The 19,481-nt window shown below is 40.4% G+C and overlaps 2 protein-coding genes across 2 annotated transcripts in view; one reads left to right on the top strand and one right to left on the bottom strand.

Moving 5' to 3' along the window:
* LOC108246289 (sialoadhesin) overlaps window positions 1-8,660 on the bottom strand; it is a 72,919-nt gene extending 64,259 nt beyond the window's left edge. The window contains exons 1-5 of the mRNA XM_037974920.1: window positions 8,125-8,660; window positions 6,483-6,518; window positions 4,506-4,766; window positions 4,185-4,427; window positions 3,991-4,110 (exon numbers count right to left, since the gene is read on the bottom strand). Coding sequence (XP_037830848.1) covers window positions 3,991-4,110; window positions 4,185-4,427; window positions 4,506-4,766; window positions 6,483-6,518; window positions 8,125-8,155 — 691 coding nt within the window. The 5' untranslated portion in view covers window positions 8,156-8,660. The remainder of the gene's footprint in view (window positions 1-3,990; window positions 4,111-4,184; window positions 4,428-4,505; window positions 4,767-6,482; window positions 6,519-8,124) is intronic.
* A 4,451-nt stretch (window positions 8,661-13,111) lies between these two features.
* Window positions 13,112-16,976, top strand: LOC108246277. The gene is made up of 3 exons (XM_017433740.3): window positions 13,112-13,705; window positions 14,167-14,499; window positions 14,610-16,976. The coding sequence occupies exons 1-3, from the start codon at window positions 13,645-13,647 to the stop codon at window positions 14,879-14,881; spliced, it is 666 nt and encodes a 221-aa protein (XP_017289229.1). The 5' UTR covers window positions 13,112-13,644; the 3' UTR covers window positions 14,882-16,976.
* The last annotated feature ends 2,505 nt before the right edge of the window (window positions 16,977-19,481 follow it).

Raw genomic sequence — 19,481 nt, 5'->3', positions numbered from 1 at the left:
AATGTTTGCACCTTTGTGAGGTCCCTTTGAATAAAACACGTTATAAAGCTGTAATGAGTTTAACAGAAATGAGAGATGAACATAAACCATACTTTACAACACTCTGGACAGGTTGCAAGTCCATCACAGGGTCACATAGAGACAACCAGCCATTCACACTCTAGTGACAATTTGAGAGTTACCAATTAACCTAACGTCAAGTTTTGGTCTGTGGGAGGAAACCGGAGTACATATACCCACAAGAGCACAGGGAGAAAATGTAAACTTCACCCAGAAAGACCCCAGGTCGGGAAGCGATCCTGCAATCTTCTTGCGAAGAGGTAACAGCTCTAACTACTTAGCTGGTGTTCTGCCACCAATTTAAATATAATTTAAAAAATATATAATTTTAACAATTTAGTTCACTCTTTGTAAATTATTCTAATAAATGATTGTGTTTGTAGTGAGCACTAAAACAGATTAAAGCGCACATGCTCAAGAGGTTATATGGTGGTCTCATGTCTGATGTCTTATGCCTATCATCACCGCAATACGGTCGTGTAATTTCCTTGTTGCAAGTTCTAAAACAAAATCCTAACTTAAAGACTGGACTCCTCACTCGTTTCGACTCTGTCTTTCTTCCGAAACCATATAAATATACCAAAAATAATATTAAAACACAGACAACTTCCTGTATATTTTTTTGTTCTGTGTGTTTTTCAAATGTTTTGACAATTTTTTAATGAAATTTGAAATGTTTTTTTGTGACTTATTCTCAGTTTTGGACTTATTTGCCGTTATAGGGTGGTACAGGTCAGTAGATTTAATGTCTCCTGTCAGCAGTGATCAGGACTGCAGGGCAGCTCCAACAGCGTCTCATTGGGGTGTAAAATATTCTGTCCTGTGGACACATTCTGCTGCTTTTAGCTCAGTGATACGACCACTACCAACAATACACCTCACCTGATCTTATTTAATGCAGCAACACCTGCTGTGTCCAACAGTGAAGAATTTCTGTTTAAAAATCCATTTATGAGACTAAAATTAGAAGATAAAAGATCAGTCAGCAGCTTGGAGGAGATAGACCGGACATGAACAGAACACAGACATTTGAGGACAGAGAGGAAATAAACAGGACATTTTCTTCAACATGGTTGGCCCATTTTCTGTATCTTTAACTATTTAGATCAACAACAGGATGATGTTATTTTTCTAATTCTGTGGCTTCCTTTAGCATGTTTGCTGCAGCGCCATGGTCACTTCTGTGGTTTTAGCAATCTCAAGGCTGCAGAGTTAAGCCAAGTTAAGGCTGTAATCACAGAGTTCAATATGTACATGCCAGCATAATTTCTTTAGTTTTATATTTTTTTGGTGTTACTACGCAGAGGATTTTACACCATTTGCCTTTGATAATCCCAAGTATTATTTCAGAAGTCTTACTTAAAAAAAATAGAAATATAATCCAGAAAGCTGTGTACCTGTCTGTCTATTTAAATTTACCCAGTTCAAAACAAGAAATACTCCAGTTTCGGGTGGGGTGGGTGTGGAGGAGTCGGTTTCTCTGGTTTAGTTATGAGACCAGACTGTTTTCACAAGACACAACCTCGATCCACACCAGAGAGAAAAGGTGACAACTTTGTGCACAAAAAAGTACAATAAATAATAAGCACAGACAATGTAACTGTCAGGAATTGGGATGGTAAACCCAGAGCGCAGACTCATCTTTTAAATAAACTAATTTATTAAAGTAAAAAATAAACAAAACAAAAACAAAAAGCTGACGTGGCAGCAGAGGCTAAATAAAACAACAAGGGCGAGAACATGCGGCACGAGCGACGGACACAGGAACAGGCACGGAGACAGAAACCAGGAGCACGAAAACATACCAACAACATCAAACAAACGTCAAATGGACCAGCGGGGAATGGAGAGAAATGACCGGGTTTTAAAGTACAGAGGGAAAGCAAATACAACCAAATAACAGAATAGAAACAAAAACCGAAGAACTAAAATAAAAATAAAACATAAACAAAACCCAGAAAAAGCCAAATCACCACAGTAACACAAACTGTAACATTCATGTAGTTATTGATTCAGAAAATTAAATTGTGCTCAGGAGCTGCTACTGTAACTATTTAATGTCATTGAAAACATTTGGCTCTCTGATCTGTAAACACACAGGAAACTCATCTGTTTTCCAGTCTCTGCAGCTTACAGAGAACCTTATTCATTTGTTAATTTAACTGTTAAATATCAGCTGGACACTGATGTTTTCAGCATAAACAAATCTATGCAAACATTTAACTCTGATCCTCACATAAAGTAAATAAGGAAAATGATTTCTTATAATTGGTGACTTCTGTGGTGGAACATGAAAGTAGAAAAGGTTATTTTACAAGAAAACAGGAAACTGAAGAGCAGCTACGCTTCTGTGAGCCTTTTGACACTTCAACCACAAACATTTTATCAGAACTTAAATAAGAGCTTCTAGCTGAACTGAAGAGTTTTGAAGCCAACATTAGTTGAAAGAAAATCATAAAATATGCTTAATGTAAGATTTAAAAAAAAAATTAAATAAATTATACTATATATTTTTTATATCAAACATTGAAGAAACCACTCAGGCGTTTTTGTTTTGATGTGTGACGTCCACAGAGATGATGTGGTCAGCAATTCATCAGTGAGTGGATGAATACCGGTACACTATAGTTCAGGTCGTTGGAATTAATTCTTCGAACTGGCCAGAAAATACCACTGGAGTTTCACTTTTTGGCTTCCCTAAAGGTAAAAACCTTCCTTAGATATGGATCCATAAGCTCCAATGTGGGAAATATTATCAGAACTCGGGATCAGATCACTTCAAAGAGGAGCACCGCTCCGACCCTTCTTACTGCCGTGGGCTGACTTCACGCCAAAAGAACAGGACTTTTTGCCAACTATTTTTTATTTTTAAAAAAAGGCAAATGGAGAGGAGGACATCACCACGAACAAGGAGACAAGAAACAAGAAGTTTTACTTTAAATATGACATGAACGTGCACTGTCATTAAAAGGTCTGAGCTGCTCACAGGCTGACAACCTGAGATCAGTTTGTGATTTAAAGCAGCTTGTTACTGATGAAAAAATATAAACAATCCATGTGTGATTAAACAAATGTCATAGTCTGAAACCGCTGTTAATTAGTTTACTCTGGTGTGAGAGTTCATAAACGCTACTCTGAAGTGCGCTCACGTTGTTTACAAGTTAACAACGTTAGCTCTCTCCTGCCGTCTTTATGTTAACTTGCTGTGTCGTGTGCTGATGTCATGACAATGATCTGGGAGTAATCGATTCACACCATTCCACATTCCCAACTCGGTTGTTATGCATGGTGTTTTGTCGGCCATGACGGTCTTGGTGATCATCAGAATCCAAACCTGAAGAGTTTTCATCTGATTTCAGAGATCGAGCTGTCAGTTCAGGTTCATGCTGATATGCTTGTAAATACATTACTCTCGCAAAGTCTTTCAGCATTTCTTTGTGATCAAAAAAGGCTTCTTCTTCCATTTCCACTAGTTAACAACCTGACAGTAGCAGAATTCTTGGTCTGCCGGGGCATAGCGCTAGTCCTGAACCAAGGACGGCAACTCCACCCCACAAATGAACTATTCTGGAAATTTTTGTCTTAAATGCTAAAAACAGTTTATTTACTTTTTAGGTCGGATAAATGGGTCCCTGGAATGTTGTGTGGATGTGTTTGACTATATAACATTCCTGAAATGTTTTTTTTTTAGATTTAAATTCAGTTCAGCTTTCAGATGAGGCTAAACAGAGCAAACTAAAATTATAAACCACACATGATCTAAATAACATGCAACCTGACAGAGCTTTGAGTTTGAGTTTAATGGAAATAAGAGTTATTGTGAAGTTTTGAAATCAAGAAAGTGAGAAGTCTTTGAAAGTCAAGAGGGAGACTTTTTGTGGGACATGTGACTGAAATATAAAAACTAAACCTGCAGAGTTTGTGTCTCACCTTCAGGTTTCCTGCAGACACACCCCCTGATCATCAGAACCAGGACCAGCAGTAAAACCACAGCACCGACACAAGTAAGAGATGGGATCATGTATGGAACATCATGTGTGGAGGGTTTCTCTGAAATAAACCAAGTTAATTATTTATTTATTGTGACAATGAAGGTTGAAGCAGAGAGTCAGAGACCTCCTGACCTGAGACAGAGATCCAGCTGGGTTCAGACTCTCCATGACCACTGATGTTACACCTATAGAGACCTTCATCAGATCTAGAAACATGGTGGAGGGTCATGTGACCTGCAGGTTCAGTCCTGATGAAAGAGCCATCTTTATAGAAATCAGCTGAGAGGTTGGAGCGTTTCTTTAATTGACAGCTCAGCGTGACATCATGCCCCTCCGTCACAGGGAGGACAGGACTCTGCAGAATCACTGATCCATCTGAACACAAACACAAACTACATAATTTCATCTATTTGCAGCAGCTTCATCAACACTAACTCCACAATCTGAACTTACTAGTGACAGCCAGGTTGACGCTGTTACTGGCTGCTCCAGAGCTGGACTCACACCAGTACACTCCACTGTCTGAGGGCAGGATACCAGATAAATTACAGAAGGAACCAGCTGTTACTGCCCAGTCTTCACACACAGCTCTGGTTTCTCTGGTTGTGTTTCTCCTCAGAGTCCATCCAGCAGAGCCGTGGTCCTCCTCACAGCTCAGAGACAAAGATTGTCCTTCAAACATTTGAGATCTGCTGGGACTCACAGTCAGGCGAGCTGAGAAGAAGTTTTAGAAAATATAACCAACAGTTCACCGTCAGGAAGACAGTGCTCCTAAAATACAATGTTTTTTTGTTAGCAGATGTGTGACATTCAGCTTTAGGTGAGAGAATAAAGACCAGGAGGTGTGAACGCGTGTTAAGTTTTAAAGGTTTAAAACTCATTAATGGTTATTTGTAGAACAGACAACCTCTGTTAAAAAAGAACAATCTGGATAAATCACTGCAGAATTACAGGTCAATCTCTAACCTTCCATTCATCAGCAAAATTATTGAAAAAGCAGTATTTCAACAGTTAAATAGCTTCTTAACAACGACCAACCGCTTTGATATCTTTCAGTCTGGTTTCCGTGCTCACCACAGCACTGAGACGGCCCTCGTCAAAGTGTTCAATGATGTCCACATGAATACAGACTGTGGGAGAACCACAGTGCTGGTTCTACTGGACCTTAGCGCAGCATTTGACACTGTTGACCATAATATATTATTAAAGAGACTGGAGAGCTGGGTCGGACTCTCAGACACACCACTCAGCTGGTTCAAATCCTACCTAAACAACAGGAACTTCTTTGTATCAATAGGCAACTTCTCTTCAGAGCGGACAGAAGTCACATGCGGAGTACCCCAAGGTTCAATCCTGACTGAAGACTGAAATTATTATCTTTGGACCTAAAGAGGAACGATCAAGAGTAAGCACTCAGCTTCAGGTATTACAGCTAAAAACCAGTGATCAGGCCCGAAACCTGGGTGTAGTAATGGACTCAGACCTGAACCTTAAGGGACTCATAAAAACAGTTACGAAGTCGGCTTTCTACCACCTGAAGAACATCTCCAGGATTAAAGGACCAATGTCACAACAAGACCTATAGAAAATTATGCACGCTTTCATCTTTAGTCGTCTCGATTACTGCAACAGTGTCTTCACAGGTCTGCCTAAAAAATCAATCAGACAGCTGCAGCTGCTGCTCGTGTTCTCACTAAGACCAGAAAAATAGAGCACATCACCAAGGTTTTAAAGTCCCTACACTGGCTCCCTGTAGTGCAGAGAATAGACTTTAAAATACTGTTGTTAGTTTATAAATCACTGAACGGTCTAGCACCACAATACATTAAAGACTTACTATTGTCGTATCAACCTTCCAGACCACTCAGATCTTCTGGTTCTGGTCTACTTTGTATCCCCAGAACCAGAACCAAACATGGAGAAGCAGCTTTCAGTTTCTATGCACCATCAATCTGAAACAAACTCCCTGAAAACTGCAAAACAGCCGAAACACTAAATTCCTTTAAATCAAGGCTGAAAACTCACCTGTTTAGAGCTGCCTTTGATTAGTAGTCCACAAACAAATTCAATTGCTCTGAACAAAATATCTTATTACATATAGACCATCTCCTTATAATTACCAAGTGTATCTGCTCAATAATTTTTATGATTTTTTTTTTTTGGATGATCGTAATGACGTGTTTTTATGATTGTAATGTAATTCTACTGATGTTTTTATTATGTAAAGCACTTTCAATGCCTTGCTGCTGAAATGTGCTGTACAAATAAACCTTTACTTTACACTCTGATCAGAGAGATTAATAAATAAATTCTAAAAGTATCTTGTTGTGTGAGGTTTGTGGTCCTAAAGTATATATTTCAAGGACAGTAGGTGATAGACTCCTTGTAGTTTCTAACAGTAGAAGTGTGTTTTGTGATGCATTCACTGACCTGGGTTTGTTGCACTGAAAAATCCTGAAGCCAGCACTAAAGACAAAACAAACACCAGTTCAAGAATTAAAACTTTAAAATTCACGTTTGTCTCGAACAAAAGTCAGGGTGCTTCTGTACATGATGTCACGGAAAAAAGTGAAATATCCTTTATTTGTACTGCTGTGATAAATGAAAGACTGCTGTGGTGCTGATTTCTAATGATAGGACTGTTTTAATTAAAAGGCAAAGTTTTTCTTTTTTATCAAAATCCATTCAGTTTTAGATTTTTTTATAGGAAGTCTTTATTTCTATGACACCCATGAGTGGAAGTAATTTTTTTTTATAATTTCTCAGTTTTGATTGTCTTTCACTCATTATTGTTTAGGGATCAATCCATTTTTTTGGACTACTTTTCACAGATGTTTTAGAATCATCAAAGTAGACTCATTCTTTTAAAGAAAACTAATTTATTTACAAAATAAATCAAAACAAATGGCTGATGAGGCAGCAACTAAAACTAAATAGCAAAAATGTACAAAACCTCAGGGTTACAAGGACACAAGGGCAAGACACGAGGAGAACCAGACAGAACATGAGAGTGACAACGAACCAGCAGAGAAGTGAAGGAGATGAACAGGTTCTAAAAGCTGAGGATGATCTGAAAGTGAACACATGTGACTGATTAGGAACGAGGGACAGGCGTCGGTGGTTAAGGCAGGCTGACAGGAACTGAGCAAAGGAAAGGTGAGTGATTGCAGGGAGCACAAAGGGCACAGGGATTAAAACTAAAACACATGAACAAAATAACAGAAATAAAGAAACAAAAAACCTAATACAAAAATAAACTTGAAGAACACCAAATCATGACAGTTCCATTGTATACAAGCCAATAAAGCCAATAAAGATGATTCTGTCCTATTCAAATGATGAAAACTAGTCTTTAAAATGTATTTGCTGGTTTTAAGTTTGTGGCGGAAGCTCTGCTGGTTGAGATAGGACTTTCATTTTCACAAAAGACTTTCATTTCAAAGACTTTAACACCTCTACTGGTTCCAGAACATCTAAAATCAGACAATTTACAAGCTGGAACATCTGAATGAGATTTTATATTAAACTTCTAATGATAAGTGATTCTTTTGATAAGGAGGAGCAGCAGCTCTATTCCGAGCTCCCCTAGATAATGGAGATCCTCACCATATCTCTAAGATTTAGTCCAGGTGGCCGGGCTCAGCCTCAGCTCATTTTAGCTGTTTGGATCCAGGATCAGGTTCTTTCAATCCTGATCCAAACCTCAGGACCAGAGGTGATGGTTGAAATGTTTGTAAATATTAAATAACTTTCATTAAGTAAAACTATTCTCCCTGGAAGTAGTTAAAACATTCAGTTTACCACAATTTGTCTGCAACATAATTGGGTGGCTGGGGGTCTCTGACGGCTTCATAATTATTTTTAAAAAGATAAAATGTTAAAATAATATTTTTAAGACAAGGCAGCTAAACTGCAGCCTTAAGTCCAAAAAAGAATCTGTGGAATAAATTTGTGTTTTAGGTAAAGTCTGAATAATTTCCCTTATTGTAGTTTTCTCTGCAGCACTTAAAGCCCAGCTCATGTCTTTGGTAAATAAAAACAATAAAATGTAGATAATACATGTTGTACTTACAGATCAGCCACAGAGGGGATGGTTGACTCATTGTTCAACAATGAAAATTCACATGAAGACATTTCTTTTTGTTCCATCACAGAAGTTAGACCTCCTCCTCATTTTGCCCTGCAGGCAGCTGTGTTTATTGGGTGTGTGGTTTCTTCGCTTCACAGGAAATAACCCACATAGATTTTAGTCATGTAGTTCAGATATGCAGTAGTATGTATGTTAGAGTATCACCGTGCAAAACAAAATCAGAGACGCTTTAAGGAAGAAAAATAATTCGCAAAACCAGACATAAAAAAAACAAACAATAGAGTTAAGACAAATTTAAGGTACTTGAAGGTGAAATTAAAAGTATTTTGAAGCAAACATACTGTAAATCAAAAGAGTCATGAAAGGTGCTTGTTTTCAGAGTCTCTCATTTAAAAAAAAAAAATTACACTAATTTAAAATTAATAATCAAAAATCAAAAAAAATATTAGGGTCTCTTTGGCAATCTCCGTGATCACTCTGAAGTGTGACATATTAAGAGCCAAACACGGGAAAGCGAACAAGGCAGTAAATAGAAAATGAGAATAGTATGAGGGTAAAATGGTTACAAATAACTGTGTAAATTGATCCAAAACTACAACAGCTGAGTCATTCTTCAGCTTCCCAAAGGACAAGAAAATTTGATGGATGTGGTTAATTTAGCTCCTGGTGAAAATTACAACCCAAAGTCTGGTGACTGACTGTGCAGTTAATGTTCTGAAGAGAGCATGGGCTGGGCTTGGGGGGCAGTTTCCCCTTCTTGCTCCCATCCTGGTGCCTGCACTGGTTCACCAGGGGCTAGGGTTTTGGGGGTGGCTGGGGGTCTCTGACGGCGTCATTGGGGGGCTGCCTGTGGGTTGCTGCTCCCTTGATGCAGGGTTGTCCGTGTTTGCCCGGACCACATCCCAGAGTGGTGGACTCCCACTGAGTGGTCTATGGATCCTAGGGGTTGGCTGGGCTTGGCTGGGGTCCCGGGGGCTGCACTGGGCTCCGATGAGTGTCCCCTTCGTCTAGACCCCTCAGGGGGGTTGGCTATATATGCCCTTTCACCTTAGTCCTTTTGGGTTCCGGCTGCTGCGGTGGACTGGTGCCTACCATGTGTGCTGGGGGCTGGTGTGGGCACCGGGCCGTTGGAGGGTCAGGTCCCGGGCTTAGCCTGCACGGCGGGAGGTGGCGGCATGGTTGGGTTGGAGGGGCTGGTCCCCTGTGTTTATCCCTGTATCTCTTTGTCCTCAGGGCTGCTGACCCTGTCCTCCGCTGGCGACCTACCTCTGTGCGGACGTACAGCTGCCTTGGGGTGGTGCCCGGTGTCTGTTTGCCTGGGACTGCTACTGTCTTCTGGGGCTGGATCCACCTGTCCTTTCTGCTCTTGGGAGCTGTAGATGGTGGGCCTTCTACTGTTCACGGCACTTTTTTAACTGTGCATCTCCAGGTGGCTTGCTAGCACACATGCACCCACATAACATGAACTTTTACTTATATTAATGTTTATTATTTTTGAATTTTTAATGTATTTTTGTATATGCATATACACTCACACACTCTCCAGCCACTTTAATACATCTTGCTAGTACTGGGTCGGACCCCCTTTTGCCTTCATCCTTCGGGGCATAGATTCAACAAGGTACTGGAAACACTTCTCAGAGTCTGGTCCATATTGACATGATAGCATCACGCAATTGCTGCAGATTTGTTGGCTGCACATCCACATCCCAAAGGTTGATACGAGGCAGGATAGATCCATGCTTTCATGTTGTTGACGCCAAATTCTGACCCTACCATCCAAATGTAGCAGCAGAAATTGAGACTCAGACCAGGCATCGTTTTTCCAATCTTTTATTGTCCGATTTTGGTGAGCCTGTGTCAGGCTTCACAGAGTTGTCAAATGCGAGCAGCTCGGCAACAGACAGACTCAGGAGGCAGCTGTAAAGATAAGTGATTTTATTTACAGTGCAAGGAGGGAGGGAGGTGCGGATCTGGAAGGAAAGGTTCTTGGTAAGTATAGGGAATGTTGCAGGTTTAATAATGAATATCTCTCTCTTACTGGTTTGCAGGGAGGACTCTGCACTGAGGAGAGGGTGAGGTGAGTTGGTTTCCAACGTGGAGGTAGATATTTACAGGTAGGTTCTCCACTGACAGGTCAGTTCCTTGATGGAAGCAGACAGGAAGCAGCGCAGACTGAATCAGGTGAGTGACTCTCGGGATACTCCTTCAAAAGGTGGCGAATGACACAAACCAGACAGGATTCCAGGAAGCAGGTAACTCTGAGAGCATACAGAGGATACAAAAAAACATTAGCAGGCACAGAGAGACGGAAATTGGTAGAGGCCAAGTTGCTTTACCAAAGGCAAGTGATGCTCCAGCACTGATCAGATCCTCACTGCAGCCTTAAGTACCCAGCATCCTGATGACCTTGATCCTCCACAGCTGTGGATGGTTAGTCTGCCAACAGGACTGGAACAGGTAACCAGGAAGCAAACTCACAAAATACCACAACCTGTGTGAATTGTAGCCTCAGTTTCCTGTTCTTAGCTAACAGGAGTGGCACCCGGTGTGGTCTTATGCTGCTGTAGCCCATCCCCGCCTCAAGGTTTGTCGTGTTGTGCGGTCAGAGATGCTGTTCTGCATACCTTGGTTGTAACGAGTGGTTATTTGAGTTACTGTTGCAATTCTATCAGCTCAAACCAGTCTGGCCTTTCTCCTCTGACCTCTGGCATCAACAAGGTATTTGCGCCCAAAGAACTGCCACTCACTGGATATCTTCTCTTTTTCGGACCATTCTCTGCAAACTAGAAATGGTTGTGCGTGAAAATCCCAGTAGATCAGCAGTTTCTGAAATACTCAGACCAGCCCGTCTGGCACCAACACCCATGCCACGTTCTAAGTCACTTAAATCACCTTTCTTCCCCATTCTGATGCTCGGTTTGAACTGCAGCCGATCATCTTGGCCATGTCTACATGCCTAAATGCATTGAGTTGCTGCTGTGTGTTTGGCTGATTCGACATTTGCGTTAAAGAGCAGTTGGACAGGTGTACCTAATAAAGTGGCTGGTGAGTGTACTTATTACTTATATGCAGTCAGTCTTTCTGCGTCTCTGTTACACGTACCCTTTCCTGCCCTCTGTGTGAAAACTATAAGTCGGAGCAACAGAAGGTTCTGATGGTCACACGTGTTCAGTTTGATGTTTCTACGGGGTTTCATGGAGGATATATGACAAATTAAAAAGAGCCTTCACTTCCTGTTTGGAGAAGGTAAACTCTGAGCTCAAATACAATGGAAGTCAATTAGAGTTCAGATGTGTGACCTCTGACCTCTGGGGGGATTTGAGAGAAAATCATCAGTCCTACAGCAGAGAGACACACTGGGTGGATGAAGACAGAAATAATTATGCTGGATAGAGAAACAAGAGAAGCATTAAAACTGTGGGATTGAAAAGAGTTTGTAACATTTTTATTTAAGTTTCAATTCAAAGAGAAACATTCTGTGGCAAAATCTCCAAAAATCATCAATCCTAACCTGTAATTGTGTAAAAAGTGCTAAAGATCTGAAATTCAGATAACTGATGTCTGTGGGGATATTTTCCACAGTTTTTAGTGAATTTCATCTACATCGTACAATGTTTTGCTACCAGAAGTCAGAGCCCTTTATTCCTGATTGGGACACGTATGGATGTCGTTTTTTTTCTTTGGGTATTTTTCAAAACTTTGGGAGGAGTCGTGTGACAAAAACTGTGATGAAAAAAGATAAAAGATGAATCATGGGTAAATACTAAAACTGGTGCTTCTGTGTTACGAGCTGACAGCCTAATTATTAATTATTGAAGAGTAGTAGTAGTATATAGTAATCTAATTTAATTTATGCAGCAATCAGGTTTATAGATTTAATAACTTCTGCCAGCACATGGAGCCAGTCAACACCTGGAAAAATATCTGAAGTGCATTTATTTATTTATTTTTATCAAGCAAATGTCTCATTGGTTTTGAAGGGTTTTGATCTTTTATAGCTTATTTTTATTGATATATAATCACAAGATGTTGTTTGATAAGTGTTTCATGATTTAAAAGTTATTAGGTTTGCTTAATATTTATGTAGTTTCAGATTGTTAAAGTGTTAAACTTTATGTTTGCTCAAGTCCTCAAAAAGAAAGATGTTTGAAGGAGTTTTTTCCACAAGCTCATTTGTTTGCAGTTCAGCTGTAATCCGTCAAGATAAAATATAGTTATGCTAGCCAAAACTGTGACGCTGGAATTGATTCAGTGTTTCGTTATCTAACTCCCTGATGTCACTTAGCAACAGGGGGGAGAAAGGTATCTTTATTTCTTTAAAAAGCCTTGTGAGGGGCTGAAGCCCCAGACTTTTTCTGCACGAGGGCCGTGGTACTTGTCAGGCTAAGTCTCCAGAATTCTGAACATTATTGCTCTTACAATATTGTTTGTTTATTTAACTGTTATTGCTTAATAAAAGAACTTTAAACCTGAAGTCTTGGTGTTTGACAGATTCTTCTCAATTAAAGATCTCGTAGGGATCGAGGAATCCCCACAGTTTACATGATTTGAACTGTAGCCATCCACTAGAGGGCGCTCGTGCTGCTTCAGTTTCAACTTCCCGTATGCAATTATTAATAACCTACAGTATATTATTGGACAATGCCCGCGCATGCGTACATCAGGCTGAGTCTAATAAAACGTGGTCGTCTCTGCTACCGGTACTTCATCACCCACACCGTGGAGGGTTCGAGTCTGTGAAGTTCATTTCTGTGGGGGGTTTGTACCACCGAGGATTCATTTTAAATTGGTTTTGTTTGGATTTCCTCCTGGACGTCAGAAAGGTGATGAGGCTTCTCAAGAATCCTCGTTTTAAAGAGAGGCTGATTCCGGTCTCAGAGAGGATACGATGGATAAAGAAACCCGCATGAGCAAAAACCCGGACCGTGCCGGGCCGTGCTAGGTCAGTTTGACTGCAAACACCTGACAAAACCAGACTCGTTTACAAACACTTCTCACCGAAAACACGAACTTTATTTCTCATGTTCGTCCGTAAAACAGAGGAGAAACGAGCACGTGATGCTTCCGTCCTGTGTTGCGTTCACGGACGGGTGTCGAGTAAGGGAAAAGTGGAACTCTTTTGTTTTTGTAAACCAGACGCGTCAAATAATTTCACATTTGTGTTTTAAATCACACTGAAACAAACCTCCTGTGGTTAGGGATTAAATTAGATTTTTTTTTGTTGTTTTTTTTAATCTAACTTATCAGTTGAAAATGGGATAACAGAGTTACAACGAAACGGAAACACGGGTAGATCCTGTTTTGTTTATTACAGGATAAATTTGTTCCGCTCCGTGTTGTGATCAGAAGGCAGAAATCTAAACTACCACCCTGTAAAAGACTCGGTTCTGGCTGGTAAACAAATCAAGTAATTAAGAGGAGGAGGAGGGGCAGGGTGGTGTTTCGCCTACAGTTTCGTTTTTCTTCGATCTTCAACTGTCGACAAAAAGAGCCGCAGACATGAAGTTTTTAAGTTTTCTTGGATGTGGTCAGCTCATCCTGCTGGTATCTGCGTCAGATGGTGAGTTCTGAGCTGCTGTTCCTGTGAAATGGTATATGCAGCCATGAGTCATCATCCTCTTCCTCCTGTCTTCTCATGTCTGTCATAAGAAACATATGCTTGGTTGCTATGTATGCTTTTTAATTTGTGGTCTCTGTATGCAGTTATTATTATTATTGCTGTTATATGAAGGTGAGACAAACTGAATTTCAGCTGCAGAGGTGGGTGGAAAGTGTGCAACAAAATAATATGCACTGCACAAAATAATAATAAGCTATGATTTTCAGAAACGGGCTGCATGGCTCACTGGTTGTAAACATGCAGACTCTGTTCATATTTACTGTAAACTGAACGCTGCATTATTGGACCTGTGTCTAAAATGAATCCTTTGCTTAAGTACAGTTGTCTTCAAAACATTCCTGATTGTCTGCATTTATTCCCTGAAGGTGTTTAAGGACCGTTTTGTTTCTGTGTAACTGCAGTGAAAGTGAAACCTGGAGACGATGCCGTCCTGCCATGTTACACTCCTGTTGGTGCAGCCATCACTGTGCTGGAGTGGACAAAACTGGAGCTGCAGTCAAAAGATTACGTGTTCTTCTACCGGAACAGGCGCCCGTATGAAAATTACCAGGACAGGTTGTTCAAAGGTCGAGTGGAGCTGAAGGACGTGTCCTCTGTGACGGACGGTGACGTCTCTGTAGTCCTGAAGAACGTCACCAGAGAAGACATCGGAACGTATAAATGTCGAGTTCTGATGAGCACCAGAGATGGAGCCCACTCCGAGACCACCAACCTGATCATTGAGACAGACTCAGGTGAGTTTGACATAAAACAGAAGACTTTATAGTTAAAACACTGTGGAAAACAATAGATTCTGTCCTCACCTGCCTGATAAATGAGGTTCACTCCTGTTTCTGATCTGCAGGAAACGCCAATGAACCCAAGGCTGCTAGAGTCTCTAAAGAAGAACCCATGAATGGAGGTTTTGGGGCTAAAGATTCTCTACTGATTGGAGTAGTTGCTGCTGCTGTTGTTGTTGTTGCTGCTATTGCTGTTGTTGTTATTGTGCTAAAACGACACGGCAACAGACTTAAATTATGCTACAACCAATTTAACAAAATGGATGATAAACATTGGGAAAACCCCCCAGAAAACTCTGAATCGACACAACAAGAAACAGCCAAATGCATGATTTAAATCCCACATATAAAAATCCTGTATGTGTTAAAGAGGACTGGCATGAGATCTGTGTGGCCTGTCCTGCTTCAAATTCTCAAAGACCAAGCCAAGTTAGTGTGCATGGGCCTTACGCTGCTACTGCTGCCATCATACTCCGCCCAGGACCCCAATACAGCGTCACCAGATAAACCACCATGACTTGGCTAAGTTTGGTACATGCGCCAATCCACTGTTGACCTATCACACTTATCACACGTATCAAGGAGCCCTAGTATGCAACAGAAGCTCTTACCAAGACCCTTCAATGACCATCCACATTATGACTGATTTTTAATATTTTAATGAGGGCCATTATCCAGTTTGAGGGGTGCCTGAATGACTAACCAGACTAGCACTGTTTTCTAATAGACGGTCAATTATTTTTCTGAACTTTAACCACCAAGTTTACTCTATAAGATATATTTTGAAGAGCTAAAAGAAGCTTAATAATTTTGAAGTGGGAGCTACACAGGGGAGAAGGTGGTTAGGACTCTTGAAAGAAAGAGCTAGTTTTGAAACTCAGCTACATGGAGTTTGGATGTTCTCCTTGTGCATATCCAGGTTTTTTAACCTTCAAGTCCAAGAACCTTTATGTTATCTATTGGCAATTTTAAATTGGACCTATGTGTCAGTCATGGTTATTCTTCTTTATGTGGAGCTGTGATAGACTGGCTATCTGTGCAGAGTGTAGGTGCATGTTGACTGTTGGAGATAGGTGACAGCTCCATGTGATATTTAACAGGATCAAGCAGATAAAGAAAATGGATAAATAAGGATGGAAGGATGGATGTATGTATGTTTGTCGTCAACCGAATCAGGAGATGCCGCTGCCCCCTTTGCTTCCCCCTCCAACTTTTCTGTTTCTAGAAGTCAAGTGAAGAGGCAGCTGGAGAGACAGAACCGGAACAAGGCTGCAGGTCCAGATGGTGTCAGCCCCAGAGTCCTGAAGGCCTGTGCAGAACAGCTCTGTGGGATTCTGCACCTCTTCAACCTTAGCTTGACTCAAGAGGAGGTACCACTGTTGTGGAAGACATCCTGTCTGGTTCCGATACCAAAACGGATGATAAACATTGGGAAAAAACCCCAGAAAACTCTGAATCGACACAACAAGAAACAGCCAAATGCATGATTTAAACCCCACATATAAAACCCTGGATGTGTTAAAGAGGACTTTCAGGTTTTATTGAAACAGATGTGTGGAACCTCTGCTTTAACCATCCATCTATACTCTTGTACAAATAAGCGTAACGTCTCAGAGGCTGTATGAATCTGTCATGATCTTTGTTTTTTCACTCTCTGTAGTTCTTTGAGTTTGTTGGATTTGTTCTTTTCATTATTATTATTACTATTATTGTTTTCTCCAGTTAGCCTGCCACTCTCACTTGTCTTCAGTCAGCTATCAGCCCAGGTGTCTCCACTTCCCACGTATCTCTGTTTGTTATGTTCTGTCTCATGTCAGCACCACGTCTCCCTGCAGTATGTCCCCGTCTCATTCCTGCTTCCAATGTTGTTTTGTTTCTAAGTCAGGGGTGGCCAACCCTGGTCCTGGAGGGCCACTATCTTGCATGTTTTACTTGTTTCTCTGCTCCAACACACCTGGTTTGAATTAATGGGTGGTTAACAGGCTTCTGCAGAACATGCAGAGGTAATTTAAGCACTTAATCAGGTGTGTTGGAGCAGGAAACAAGTAAAACAAGCAGGATAGTGGAACTCCAGGACCAAGGTTGGCCACCCCTGTTGGAAGTTGTGCTTCCTCGTAGTGATGGCACAAATGGAATGGTCTAGTGACTGAAGCTTGTCAAAAAGGCGGCAAAACTCTGAGTTTACACTTAGTGATGAACTTATTTTTAATTTCCTATCACATAACCAAAAAAAAAATTAAATAGACTAATAAAATAAATAAAGTACAACTTAAAAAATTACAATAACTAACTTAAGAATAGAAAATAAAAATATAAAATGTGTACTTGTTATTGAAAGACACTGGAACAAATAATCCCAATTTAGTGATTTATTTTTTTTCCAGCATGTTTTCCATTATTACACTCAATAAAAAGTGGAACATTTTCTTGTCTTTTGTCTCTTGTAACCTTTTGTGTTGATAGTGTTATTTGAATGGTAGGATGTTGCATTTGGAGCAGTCTGCATTTGTAGGGGTGCTTCGGTACATTTAAGCATTTTTATTTAGAAAAACAAACCGGTCTACAAAGTTGGGACTGAGACGCTTTCTACTTCCTTCCACATCGATATCATTCTAAATTCCCAAACCCCGCTGGTTTGGGACACTCTGGTAAATGAGGAGAGACTTTGCCACTAAACAGGACAACTCTAAAGGTGGAGTCTGCTGAAATATTAATGATGAGCTCCAACAGGCCAGCCTGCAGATCTCAGACGGTCAAACTAGTTTATGACTGACTAGTTGTCTGAACACTGACTCAGCCTCAAACTGTTGTTTTACTAGGTTTATTTTTCCATTTTTGCAATCTAACTACTTCTGCAGACTTTGTGCTGATTTAGTCGTTCATATGAGTGCTGTGACTTTTGGTTTTTGCAGATTTTATACTTTTCAAAATATTTAACTTTATTTACAAATATATTCAGATCTTTTCCATTCCTAATTTTATTTTTTTTTGCTAATTTTAGCCTCTGTTGCGCTTCTTTTAGCGTTAGCAGCTCAGTTACATATGAGCATGGAAAGCTTGAGTGTGCAGGCGTTTGTTTGCCAGTATGTGTGTGTGTGTGTGCTGTGTGTTAGTCAGCTTTCACGTGGACAGCTCATGAACACAACGTGACTGTTAGAAATGTAAACAACCCTCCTCCCAGTTCCTGAATCAGAGACGAGAGTTTTGAATTTCAGCAGAGAACACCAGCCAGCTCTGACTCGAATTTCATAATAAAAAACCCCTGCAGACTTGTACGTAACTAACGTTTCTTCAGCTCAGATCATTACCACACACCGAACAAAGGTGAAGGCAGATCATGTTTTTGCTTGTGCTGGTGTGTGTGTGTGTGTGCGTGTTCTAATGTGTCTATTAGCAAAATATCTCATAAACCACCAGACAGAATTTGATGAAACTTTCAGGAAATAACCACTGGATATACATCTACAACTGATTAACTTTTAGAGTCAATCCAATTCAAGATGGCCATCACAGCTAATTGACATTAGTAAACACAAAAATAGTTGTTACTCAGTCAATTTCACAGATATTGAGCAAAAATTGGGTGTTTTAGTAGCTGAGAGCCATTGACAACACATACACTCTGAGCACCAACTGATCGTACTTATGTTATTTTCAAGGTTTGACCAAAACAACTACAACTCTTTCATTTCTCATCATGAAGTGATCTAAAAGTCTGGCGTGAAAAGTGGTGGGCGATATGCATTCCTTCAAGGAAGGCTAACCCTTTCATTGTTGTGTCTGAATTCTGTTTATGTTTGTGTCTGCAGATGTTGGAGTTTTACCAAATAGATTTTCTTCATGTTTCATCTGTTACTTTCAGTTTGAAACTAGGGATGTTTTTTTTTTACTTCATCACATCACAGGCTGCATTGTTTTATCTTCTGGGTAACAGAAACCCGCCTAAAACGATTGGTCAAAGGTTAATCTTTGTAAAATAATAACCAATCAGAACGAAGCCACAGGCTCTGTGAAGTAAGTCCGTGTTTGTTTTGGTTTGTTTTTTTTCTCGTGTGTTCAGCTGATTCAACATGAACACATCATCAGTGACCTGCTGTAAATGTGGCAGCAGAATGACTCCTCCTACAGCTGAGCCCAGATGTTCGTGGTTTGGTCTGCTTCAGAACATTTTACTTTCTCTTTCCTCTGTCTGCCACAGAAGTGAGCATGAGATCAGCTCTCAGTGACAGAGCAGGAAGTGATCAACAGAACTGTTTTGTGTTTTGCAGAATCAGGAAGGTTACAACAATTACTTAACCTTGATGTAGACTCGAACCACACAAATGTTTCTTGTTTATGTGTTTGTTTGTTGTCATCTGAGGGTCACCAGAATCCGTTTGTTCTGAAGAGTGGATATTTTCTCCTGCTGGACATAAAGTCATCAGACATTGTCTGGTAGGATCATCTGTTCCCTCGCTACAGGGAGGAGGTTTGTGAAGAGGCTCAGAAATATGCTGAGCCTCTCCTCTCCTCTCACTCCCTGGGGTTCCTGTGAAAACCTACAGGAAACTGGTTCCTGAGAACATTTTCAGGGTCAGAAGCTTAGGGGGAGAGGATATCAGGTTTCTGAACGCAGCACCTCCTCCTCCCAGTGACGTATATACTAGTGTGTTCGACAGGACCTGAATGCAGCACAGCCTCCTCCTTTTTTTTAAACAATAATCTTTTTTTTAACAGTTTACACTACAAACAAAAAAAGAGTACCGATTCTTTACAATATAAAATTGCAAAAGGTGAATTCATAACATAACAGAGGAAAAAAAAACTACCAGAAAAACAGGGCATTAATCCAAGAAATTAAAACCAACCAAAAAGGAAAGAAATTTACCAGATTCTAACTCATTCTTCCAGTGGTTTATATTTGGTTTACAATTGAAGAAACAGTATTTCTGTATAAC

This window comes from Kryptolebias marmoratus, linkage group LG3, assembly GCF_001649575.2.
Source record: "Kryptolebias marmoratus isolate JLee-2015 linkage group LG3, ASM164957v2, whole genome shotgun sequence".
Lineage (NCBI taxonomy): Eukaryota > Metazoa > Chordata > Actinopteri > Cyprinodontiformes > Rivulidae > Kryptolebias > Kryptolebias marmoratus.
This window is presented reverse-complemented; position numbering and strand designations above follow the sequence as displayed.